At 44.5% G+C, this 12429-nt stretch overlaps 1 protein-coding gene across 4 annotated transcripts in view; it reads left to right on the forward strand.

Annotated features, from left to right (window-relative positions):
- PPP4R4 (protein phosphatase 4 regulatory subunit 4) overlaps positions 1-12429 on the forward strand; it is a 118719-nt gene that overhangs the window by 94430 nt on the left and 11860 nt on the right. For all 4 annotated transcript variants that reach the window (XM_077323560.1, XM_077323561.1, XM_077323562.1 and 1 more), the window contains exons 15-17: positions 3276-3381; positions 5140-5287; positions 9063-9207. In XM_077323560.1, the coding sequence (XP_077179675.1) occupies positions 3276-3381; positions 5140-5287; positions 9063-9207 (399 nt within the window). The remainder of the gene's footprint in view (positions 1-3275; positions 3382-5139; positions 5288-9062; positions 9208-12429) is intronic.

Here is a 12429-nt window from a genome sequence, read left to right on the forward strand (position 1 = left end):
ACTCTGTTTTGCTGCTTGGTTTGGCCAGGACTCTCAGGGTATTTTACAGGGTTGTCATGTATTCCCTTTCTCGAATGATTTAGTCGCTGGTGGAGGATATATGAAGACATTGCTCTTTAGTTTTGGAGATCTATCAAAGATTGGAACTCTTGGTGAATTGTGAGAAGTCCTGTTTAGTCCAACAGGACTTAGAGGGTACAATTAATAGGGGCCATTTTGGACTCCATAGTGGGTAAGGGCTTTTTACCTTCTGACAGGTTGCAAGTCTTTTAATTTTGGTTAAACAATTTACATCAAACTAGTTTGAATCGGTTTAGAAGATATTTTGCCTTTTAGGGTATATGGCTTCCACAATGGCAGTTTTGCCCTTTGCCAGGTTACATATGTGACCCCTACAGCTCTGGTTTCTGTCATGTTTGCATACCCTATGGCATAGATTTTCTATTCCCAGACCTGTTGTTCGTTCTTTGTTATGATGGTTCTCTCATGATAATTTATCCCAGGGCATTTTCTTTGGCATTTCTGACCATGAGTTAGTTTCCACTGCAGAGACTTCACTCTTGGGATGGAACGCCCAATTGAGGGCTTGTCTGCATGGGCTATGTGGACAGATGATGAAAGACAGCTTCATATTAATCTACTTATTGTGAGTGGTTTATAATGCATTTAGCTGTTTCTCAAATATCCTGTGGAACTAGTCCACACTCATCCAAGCATGCAGTACTGTTACATGGGGCACAAGTTCCAAGGGCCTCTGTCAGGAGGCTACTCTGATGTCTCCCTAATTTCCAGGTTTCACTTATTCCTAGGATACTGTTTTACTCATCTTCTTTCCTACACCAAGTTTGAAAAGGAGCGATTCTGCTTTCCTTAGAAGTTAGAAGGGCATTATTATTTTGCCTTAAAAGAACCCTGGGATTTTGCAGGAAATAGAGCACTGTTTTTATGCTTTCCTTGTCCTAATAGAAAAAAAGAGGGCTTCATCCCAAACTTGTCCCAGTGGATCAGGGAATGCTGTGGTTTAACCAGTTTGCCATGCCTGTTAACCATCCATGCCCATTTGACTAGAGGAGAGGTAGTCAAACTGTGGCCCTCCAGATGTCTATCTTCTGTGCAGGCAAACATACCCTCCCTCCTGCCCTGCATACTTTGGCTTTGGTCATGTCAAAGGTACTGCTGTGTGGAAGTACACATTCCCTATTGGGAACAGTGTTTTGGGCTACAGTGTGAAACACCTCCTGGAGACTTTTAGCTGTGAGAAACTCTTCAATGGCAGGCCTGCTCAGGTGCAGTCCCCATGTATGCTTTCACAGAAGATACATGATGAACAATAGTTCCAGGTAAGTGCAACTTTGTTATCTGTTGATTTGAATGTCATATATATATAATATAAATGAATAAAGTATGGATCAGTTTGAAATGTAGTATGAGGACCCAGGAGGCTTTCTAGGCAGTGGATTGGAGAACGGTAATGAGACGAGGCAATCTGTTTCCAGACCCTACCTCCTTCCTGTTTCTTGGCAGAGGCAAATCACTGAATTTATTCCTGTGGAAGGGGGGGGGGAAGGGAGCTGACATTAGCAAGAGCTCTCTTTTGCTCCTTGTAAAGCTTTTGCAGTACTAAGACGACGGACTGACACAGAAGGAATGAAAGGATTGGTAGCAGCAGTGGCCTAGATCATGAGTCGTGAAGGGGCTAGGACACCCTTCATTTTGCAGGCAACATGTCTCTTGGACACCATCCAACTTCACTAAGGGATGCAAGCTTGGGGCTGAATGTCATGGTGACAATAGTCTGGCATACACAAGAGCTTCATATATTTGCTGAACATGCAGGGAGGGAAGGAGAGCAGGCATGAGTGTGCCTGTTCATCTGCAGGGGTTGACTACACAGATGTGTACATCTACTCCCTGTGATCAGTGACTCTGCTTTCCAAATGGTGCTGATCATGGTGATGGAAGGTACGCACAGCCAAGTGCTTACCCCTGTAGATGACAGGCCAGTCACATGGAGGAAGGGGCGGGGCCAATTTGCTCATGCCTGCTCATTCAGTGAATGCACGGAGCTGTGTTTATTTGTGGAATGGGGGGTGGTGGTAAAAGGTAGGGAGTGACATCTATTTGAATTTGAATTATTGGTGTCTTATCAAAGGAAACGTTTTCATATGTAATAGGGCATAATAATTTCCGCTGAGCAGGTTGTAGCACAGAATCTAAAAAAAGGGAATGGCAAACCACCCCGTATTGAGTCTGCCATGAAAACACTAGAGGGCGTCACCCCAAGGGTCAGACATGACCCGGTGCTTGCACAGGGGATACCCTTACCTTTACTGTTACTGTAAACTGCCCTGAGCCTGCTTTACTTTATTTTTATTTTTTTATAATTGGATTCATATCCCACCACTTCTGGAAGGCTCGTGGCAGCTAACAATAAGAGAATCTCCCAATAAAAACCCCATACAATAAAAATCAATACAACAGAGGTGGCCAACTAAACTCCCCTCCCGACCCGGCTCCCAGGAGATACATCTCAGGCTCCCGGGGAGGGGCAGTACATAAATCAAATCACATAAAGAGGACTTTTTGTTCTGGTGTGAAACACACTGGAAGAAACTTCATGATTTATGGGAAAACATACTTGCCACTGTGCTGCTTAATAATTAACCCTGCCTTTAGAAATTGAAGAAACGGGCAGTGTCTTCTTTTGGGCACAGGCGTAGTTTAAACTCCAGTTGACTGCCTTGGGGCAGCAAAAAGCAGATTTCTCTGTTTTAACCTTCTCAGAGAGAAGGCTGCCCTTTTATCGTTTTTTACATGTTTTAAGAACATGGCATCCGTGGCAACAGCATCCCTGCACAGCCTGCTGAAGTCACTTCAGCAAATGGGGCATATCAGCCCATGCATATGAACACAGATCCCTACCCCGGTCCCCCTTGGCTTTTGCAATTTGTGACGAAAGTAACAAAGTTGCACTGACTTCACAGAATCCCCCTCCTCCCCCCAACTCCACAATTGTCTCCAAATTTGAACTATGAGGGAGTTTCTTTGTTTTGTTTGGGGCTGAGTCTTGTTTGTATATGTTTGGCGTATTTCTGGTCAAAGCCAGTTTGGATTCATGTTTCTCAAGTGAGAGTGTCAAAGTGCCAGGTGCTTTCTACCTTCCCGGAGCCATACTGCACTTCCCTTGTTTGCACCCTCTTCATAAGACATCGTGCAACCTTGAACGCTTGTAGAGACTCTCGTGGGATTCAATGTATGTTCTCTCTCTCTTGAAGAACGTGTTGCCCGTGCAAAAAGCAGCTGCTCGAACCCTATGCATTTACTTACGCTACAATCGCAAGCAGGAGCAGAGGCACGAGGTCATTCAGAAGCTGATTGAACGTGAGTTGCTTTCCCTTTATTCTGAAAACATAAGAGTGAAAGGAACAGTGGTTGTGGCTTGATTTAAAACCTGGTGCTTTCGGTCAAGAGGGACTTGGCTGCGTGACCTTCCATATGCCAGCGTCTTGTTTGGACTGCTACCTGTGCACTGCTAGCGCAACAGAGGTCAATGTGTAAGGCTGGTGTTACACTGCTGTGCTGCTGTTGTATGCGCAGCGACGCTGCTTGTGAAGCAGCCCACCTTAAACCAGGATAGTGGGCATATGTAATGTTGCCCAATAAATTCTTGCTCTTAGTAGTACATTCAAATTGGCCATTTATACGTGAGGAATCCCTGTCTGAGGGGTACTGTGAGCACTCATACTGTCCCAAGGTCAAGCACTGATACCTTCAGGTAAAAGATCAGGGCTTGGGGAGGGGCCTGCTGAGATCTAAAAAAGCCTCTTTCCATCAGAGTAGGCAATGAACCAATGAATGGACCACGAGTCTTGCTCCATCTAGGTTATAGGTTCCTTGATTTAGTCCACTTTGAGCAATCAGAAGACCTTGTCAGGACCAAATTCACATCTGGAAAAAATAAAGGGGAAAACTTGCTATAATTATACCAGCTTTGAACAGATATAGCACAATCTACCAATGTATCCTTTAGATCTACAGGTTAGGGTAGGAGTATATGCATGTGCACGTATACTGCTACTCTGGAATGTATTCAAGAGAGCAGCTGTGCCTCAGGAGAGTGTTTCTACACTGTGCCACTGGATCTCATATTTTTGCCTAGCCGCAATACTTTTCACGAAGCAGAACATCAGAGGCTTCAGCTGAAAAGTGGCAAATATTAAACTTCCTGAATAAAAGAGGTTAATAATGTACAGAAGTCTTAAATAATGCAGTAACAGTTGACTGGCCTGACTTTCTGATCTGTACTTGCAGGCCTACCCAGAAGAGTACAGATGATGAACCTTAATGTTCTCATTTCCAAATGTCCTGGTCAATGGCATGGAATGTATGTCGGTTTCCATTCCAGGCATTTCCTATAGTCCTGGGGATTTGTAATTTTCCAACGGTCTCCCCCAATCTAGAACACAAGATGCTCCAGTGTCGATATAAAGCTGCCGATGTCAGAAATTAGAGTGGGCTTACAAGTTTCCTCTCCTTTGCCTTCTCTTGGATGTGGGGTTTGTCCTCTTTTCAGCCTTTACCATGGTTTGCAGTACAATCCTCAGCAGAGTTACGCTATTCTAAGCCGATTTAGATTACTTAAAAGGCTATAACTTCTGCTTAGGGTTGCACTTTTCAATCTTACATACACATCCATACCAACCATGGTTAATGCTAACTCTGGCTAGCCTAGATTTTAAATGGGTGTTCGAAACCGGTTTGCAAATTTTTATTCATATGGAATCTCAGTAGTGTACACCATGTTTAGTACTGCTGTAGGTGCCACAAACAACTATGGTTAACTCTGACACAGGGAGGAACTTCACAGCAGAGAGGCAAGCTTGACCGTGTTAACATCTACAGTGGGCCACTTGTCTTGATGGGGGGTTACAGCTGTTTTCTCCTTTATTTCAACTGGTATAAAGCACTCTTCAGAATTGGTATGACTGTAATGAGCTCACCCCATTACATTGCCTCTGAGATTATTGATCGGTATTTATTTATGGGATAATGACACATGAGATTTTTCTACATTGCTTCTGGAAAAAAAATCTACAGATGGTGATTATGCATTTCTCTTATACAACATTCTTTCCCCAGAACTGGGCCAAGGAAAAAGCTATTGGAACAGATTGCGGTTTTTAGACACTTGTGAATTCATCATAGAACTCTTTTCCAAATCTTTTTTCTGCGAATACTTCTTTCTTCCGGTGCTTGAACTTACGCATGATCCAGTAGCAAACGTGAGGTACTATATGAACTGGCAAAATCAAACAAAAAACCCTCTGCTTTTTCTTAATTTCCTTAAACCTGTTTGATGATGATGATGTTTAATGCAGGTTCATTGGGAACCCTCCAGTTTCATAAGTGTAACTATCACCTTAAATCTCCTGTATGTTAGCAGGCTGTATTATTTTTATTATCATCATTTATTAAATTTGTATACTGCTCTCCTGCAAGTGGCTTAGGGCAGTGAACGACGTGAATAAAATAACATGTACAGTATAGTAAAAATAAAATTATTTCATTAAAATTGTAACAAAACCATTATTAAAACCATTTAAAACAGTTGCCTGATGCCGGTAGACTTTGACTCTACCCAGCTATGGGCAGATCCTGGTAGACTTCTGTGGGCCAGCTATGGGTAGATCCTGATTGTCTGGTCCTGGTAGACTTCAACTCTGCCCAGATGTGAGCAATGTGCTATGGGCATTTCAGCCAGGGTATTTGGTGGGGGTCCTGTTCTCTGGCCCCGTTCAAAAACTTAGTGGAAGAGCTCTGTTTTACAGGCCCTGTGGAATTGTGCTGGTTCCTGCAGGTCCCAGATGTTTCCTGGGAGCTCATTCCATCAAGTAAGGGCCAGTACATAGGCAGAAAAGTGGTCCCTCAGGTACGCTGGGCCCATACAACAAATGGCTTTAAATGTAAGAACCAAGACCTTAATCCTGATCTGGAATTCAACTGGAAGCCAGTGCAGATGTCAAAGCACATCCTTTATATGGGCCCTCTAGGATGTTCCAGTGAGGACCCTGGCCGCTGCATTCTGGACCAGTTGTAATTTCTGGAGCAGGGGTAAGGGTAGGCCAGCGTAAAGCAAGTTACAGAAATCCAGTCTAGAGGTAACTGTTGCATGGATAACTGCGGCTAGGTGCTTCAGGGCCAGGTAGGGCACTACTAGCTTAGCTTGGTGTATATGGAAGAGCACCAGCTGTGCTACTCTCCTGACCTGTGTCTCCACGGAAAGGAAGGTGTCAAATACAAGTTCTTGGCTAAATGTGCAAACATCAGCTGCCCCTCATCTAGGCAGGGCAAGGAACCTTACTTGGTTCCTTCCTGCTCAGCCACAGGACCTCTGAAGGGCTGAGTTTCAGATGACTCTACTTGAACCACCCCATCACTGCTTCCAGGTATCTGGGGGTGAATCCAGGCAGCCATCAATCAGGAGGAAGATCTGGTTGTCATCTGCATACTGATGGCACCTGAGCCCAAACCCCTGAACTAGCTGGGCTAGAGGGTACATGAAGATGTTAAATAAAATTGGGGAGAGGACCACTCCCTGTGCACTCCACATGGGAGTTGGCAGCAGTGTGATTGAGTCTCTATCCATGACCCCTGAGAAAGGAGATCAGTCATTGGAGGACTGTCCCCTGTATCCTGGCTTTGATGAGATGGTGAACTAAAATCTCATGATTGGCTATGTCAAATGCTGCTATAAAGTCTAGTAAAGCAGCAGTGACCCTCTCCAATCCAGGTGGTACCAGAGGTCATCCATATAAGCATGTGTGTGCCATCTTTGACCAGAGCTTCCTGAGCTTTGGCTTTGCCCTAGATTGAGATTCTTGATCATAGTGCAGTGGAAGCATGAGAGAGCCATAGGGGTTCAAGTGTTTGACAAGGATTTGAGTAGACTGAGATTCAAATCCCCGCTCTGCCATGGAAACTTGCTGGGTGACCTTGGACCAGTCATTCTCTCATTCCACGTATCTTACAGGATTGTTGTGAGAGTAAAACGGAAGAGAAAAGAACAATGTGTGCTGTCCTGAACTCCTTAGTGGAAGGAGGTTCAGGTGGGTAGCTGTGTTGGTCTGAAGCAACAGAACAACATTTGTGTCCAGGGGCAACTTTAAGACCCACCAAGTTGAATCCTGGTGTTAAAGGCACTGACACAGGGCATGGTGGTTGGGCGAGATAAGGTTGGACACTGGTCAGAACATTGCACAGCTGAGGGAGGCAGTGTGGGATCGGGGATTGTGGAGACAGCTGTGCCAGGGAATCGCCAAGAGTTGGACATGACTGTATGGCTGACAAAAACAAAAGGAGTCACTGGATTCAAACTTTGTTCCTTGGTGGAAGAATGTGATAAAAATGTAACGACCAAACTAATGCGAATGAGATTGAATTTATAATTTGGCATATCGGTCTGGTACATTTTTATCCCTCTGTACCTTCAAAGACCTTAAGCGTGCTTCGTTCTGCATTCACCAGTTTATTTTTACAACGACACTGAGAGTTCAGTTGACCCAAGGCAGAGTGGGAATTTGAACCGGATCTCCTGGTGCCTAGTCTCCTCGATCCTAGTCCAACGCTCTGACCATTCCATCAGCCAATAAAGAGGGCAAATATTGACCAAGCTGAATTTCCAGTGGCTTCCATCCCATCCTCTGTGATTAAAACAAATGGACATCAGTTGGCCAAATGTATTGCAGAATGGGTAAAACCTCTCTCATGTAACAGAAGGAAAGAAGGTTTTCTTGGGTACATTCTTTTAATCCTCCCTGCCCCTGGTAAGTTGATGACTTCCATAGACTCTTAGAGGAAGAGGCAGGGTTGTTTTTGAAGATGTGACCAGGCCAGAGAGCAAGCCATTTGTGAGCTACGTTCCACTGGCATTGCAGTGCCTGCTGCCTAAAATTAGCTCTGCTTCATGTCGCGCAGAAACAACATTGCATAGATTTTGCTGCCTGTTTGAAACATTTTTTTAAGTGTTCTGAGCTGATAAAAATGAGGATCCACAGAAGAAATAGTCCACTTTATCTGGGTACAGCCCTAATTATTTTTAGGTCTACCCATTGAATTTCTAGATCCAGAAAAACATGTATTTAACTGCATGTTTTAAAAACAACGGGAGGGTGATGCTGTCTAAGGGGGAGGGGCAACTGCCCAGAGGGGTTTGGACAATTTCCAAATGGAATTCCAAAATAAGGTGGGCTTTCTGAGTTCCCTCCCATATACTGAAACACAGAAGCGTGAACAGAGTAACTTCTTTAAATTGAAAGGCAATAAAAAATACACGTTTTTGCTCACTGTATGCATAAAGAGCCTGCACTGTTTATTTCATGGAATTACTCCATTTGCTCAAACATAAGAACTCCATTAAAGGTTTATCCAGATGCAAAAAAGCAATTAGTGATCAGAGTCAGAGACCAGTAAGCCCTTAATGGATGTGCAGAGGGGCTAGTTATGTTTGTTCCAGTCGTTTACACTCATACTTTGTGATCACAGGGCAGCCAGCATATTAAGGTGTCTGTTAAATGGCATTATTTCCAATCACCATTCAGCGTTCAGTGCTGATGCTTCTATTGTCTCCTGGAGTCCCCTAGCAAATGTCACAGGTTTTATTGGCACCTTTGCTGTACTTACCTGCCTTTATACAGTTTACCAATGGATCATTATAGAACCAGACTAGAGAAACCAGTTGACATTCAATGGCAGGGAAAGATTATCTGTTTTGGTCTTTTAGCATGACTTTATTGTACAGGACCAGACATGATGTTAAAAGAATGCACAAATGATGCGTCCTCTGTCCCCCAGGGGCCTTAAACTACAATTCACAGAGTCAAGACGAACCTGAAGGGGAGTAGCTCATTAAGAGCTCATGGATCACGGTGTTGAGAGTTAAGGCCATGTACCAAGATGGCCGTGTCTTTAAACAGTTATAAGCTATCCCAAACTTACAGAAATAGGGTAATACGCACACACACATTCACTGTTTTTTCAAAAACTTCTCTTGCCCCCTGCAACAGAATGAAGCTGTGCTACTTATTGCCAAAAGTGAAATCAACTCTCAAGGTCCCGACTGATAAACATTTGCTACAGCAGCTGGAATTATGTGTCAGGAAACTTCTCTGTGAGGAGAAAGACAAAGATGTCCTGAGCATCGTGAAAAAGGTAGGAGGAGCGGTTTCTACTTTTTGTTCATCGTCATTCTGGGCAGTCCCACGTGAGATTTTCTAGAAGATTTTCTAGCTAGCCTAATAGTGGAGCAGAATGGTCCCGTTCCAGGGGGAGCTGTTTGAGCCATTTCCCGAACAGCCATGTGCTCCAGGGAGGAGCCCCTCTCCCTCCCTCAGCTCTCTTTGCTACCACTGCCTTGAGAAGAATGTTCTTATTTCACTCTGCCTTTTCTTCAAAAGATGTCTTTATTTTTTTTTAAGTCCAGCTTATTCAACGAAGAAGACTTGTGTGGATGAGCACTCTCTGTCTCCTGTGCCTTGGGGAAATCAGTTTAGTGGCATGCAAGATCTGCCAGCAATTCACCCCGAAGGCCCATGTGGACCTCACCTCCCAACTCAAAGCAGTTTTATGGGAGAAGGCTTTATCTGCCTTGGTTAATTCAGCAGCCAAAACTTCTGCCCTTGTTGAACAACCTGTTTTTTCAACCCCAAAACCTGTTGCTGTCCGTGTTTCCTGCCCTCCATCTGTCATTTTGGTCCTATCAGTTCCAAGGTCAGATCCAAACCATAGGTGTTCCAGGTCTCCAGAGTGGGCCTCCGCTGGGTCCTCTTTACAACCATCAACAACAACCCCCCCCCCCACACACACACACAAATTGAAAAACCAGTGGTCGCTATTGATTAATCTGATTCACTCGAGCCCAACCTGAACTAGCTGGGCTAGAGGACACATGAAGATGTTAAATAAAATTGGGGAGAGAACCACTCCCTGTGGACTCCACATGGGAGTTGGCAGCAGTGTGATCGATTCTCTGTCCGTGAGAGTTGTAAGGGGCAGTTATGATCTGACAACTTAGCATGACACCCGTTCACAACAGGCCACTAGGACTCTCTTTCCACCACCCTTTGGATACCTCCAGGTCTGGAGCACCAACACTCTGGCTGCCATCCCACTCAGGTGTATAAAGAATGGCTGGGCCTTGTGGAACCACGGATGGAGCCAAGAAGTTGCAATGTGGATAAAATATAAAAGAGGGCTACCAAAATCATACAGGCCCCAATTTGCAGGAGTGATGATTGCAAAGAGAATGGAATGCACAGAGAATGGAATGGTCTATGCCGTGTCCTACAATGATCCTACAGGCTAAGTTCACACTTAATGGCAAACCTGGCTTTGCCATTACATGCATGAGCCATGTGCTCACATGCTTTCTCCTTTGTTTCCCCCTCCCCTCCTATGCTGCAATTCAGTTAGGTCTGCTTTATCAGAAACTCCAGTTTTAACTGGGAAGCTTGAGGATTTAGGATTTAGAAGGAAGGCTAAAGAAATGGGCTTTTCAATTCAGAAATATGGTGGAGGGGATGTGTGAGGTGGGGAAAGCAGAGGTTTTTTCTGTCTGGGCTCAGTATACCTAAGGGATCGCCTCTCTGTCTACACCTCTCACCCATCTACCTCAGGTTCCAAATCTATTGAGTGTACAGGGTACCTCTCACCCAGAGGTGGAGAAGCTGCTCCTGACTGCCTGGTTGCTAAATCTGGTGAACAACTTTCTTCTGAGTCAGCGAGGTCAATTCTTGCTCACAGACCTTCAACTAGATTCCCCTATTCTCTCAAAGGGAGGCCTTTCACCCTTTGCTTGGAAGACAGGGCAGCCCCCCTGACTAACTCTCCACCATCACTGGTCTTAGTATATTTACTGTCATTAAAGAGCTCAAGTTTATCAGTGTCTCTTGTTAAAATCCCATGTGCTCATGCAGAGAGACAACTAGAGGAACAATATTTACAGGGAACTACAAGACCATTTTCTCTCATCAGTATTAATCTGAGCAATAGGCTTCCTGACTACTTTGCATGCTCTTCAGATAAGGAAACAAACTGTAAAGATTTCTGTAAGTCCAGCAGCTATCCCTGTAGGGAATTTTTAAATAGAATGTTTTTTTTGTGTGTGAAATTTGGCATTATGGAGAAAAAGAGACTTTCACATAGTGGCAACAATATACATCAACCTGTAAAGTGAACTGGAAAAGAGAGTGAAGATGAATTTTAAAAACTGGTTAATGGGGGGGGGCAGGAAAAGGGGGAGAAACAAAATGATTTATAGCAGTAGTGAGGGACACAGCCTCAGTGACTCCTGATTTAGTGCAAGCTGTAGCTTCCCCTGACATCTGAACCAACAAACTATGGTGTTTGCTTCTCTCCAAATTAGGGTTGTAAATCTACTTTGTTGTGGCTTTCAATCCCAGATTTGGAGGGACAGTGCCAGCTGTAGCTTCCCAGCTAAAACTGGAGTTTCTGATAAAGCAGACCTAGCTGAATTGCAGCATTGGAGGGGAGGGGGAAACAAAGGAGAAAGCATGTGAGCACATGGCTCGTGCATGTAATGGCAAAGCCAGGTTTGCCATTAAGTGTGAACTTTGCCTGTAGGATCATTGTAGGACAAGACATAGACCGTTCCATTCTCTTTGCTATCATCACTCCTGCAAATTAGGGCCTATATGATTTAAAGAGCTTTCCAATAGTCATCATTAGCCCCACAAAGACTGAGCTATCATAGTGGGCCAAAGTAGTCTAAACCGCAAATTGTTAATTAGCATGATCAGCAAGCAGCCTAAAAGAAGTATTGTGGCCTGATATGGTGTGTGTGGCCACTTACCGCCGACACAAGTACTTCTGGAGCTGTCCTCAAAACAGTGTTTGCACAGATACACTTTTTGTGTAAACAGGTACCTCCGTCTGGATAGGGGCTATCCCGCTGCTGCAATCTGCATGATAATGATGGCTTCAAAATAACTCTGAGCTGGCCATGTGGTCTGTGCATATGTATCTGCTCTGGTTCTCTCAAATAGCATGTCAACATGAACATTGCCCGGGTCGGGCAGTGTAAGGGGGACTCACTTATATTGCTGATCTGGGGCCAAGGGACCAAGCCCTATGAAGATAGGTTGAGGGACTTGGGAATGTTCAGCCTGGAGAAAAGGAGGTTGAGAGGGGACATGATAGCCCTCTTTAAGTATTTGAAAGGTTGTCACTTGGAGGAGGGTTGGATGCTGTTTCTGTTGGCTGCAGAGGAAAGGTCACGCAGTAATGGGTTTAAACTACAGGTACAACGATATAGGCTAGATATCAGGAAAAAAATTTCACTGTCAGAGTAGTTCAGCAGTGGAATAGGCTGCCTAAGGAGGTGGTGAGCTCCCCCTCACTGGCAGTCTTCAAGAA

Source organism: Paroedura picta, chromosome 2, assembly GCF_049243985.1.
Source record: "Paroedura picta isolate Pp20150507F chromosome 2, Ppicta_v3.0, whole genome shotgun sequence".
NCBI lineage: Eukaryota > Metazoa > Chordata > Lepidosauria > Squamata > Gekkonidae > Paroedura > Paroedura picta.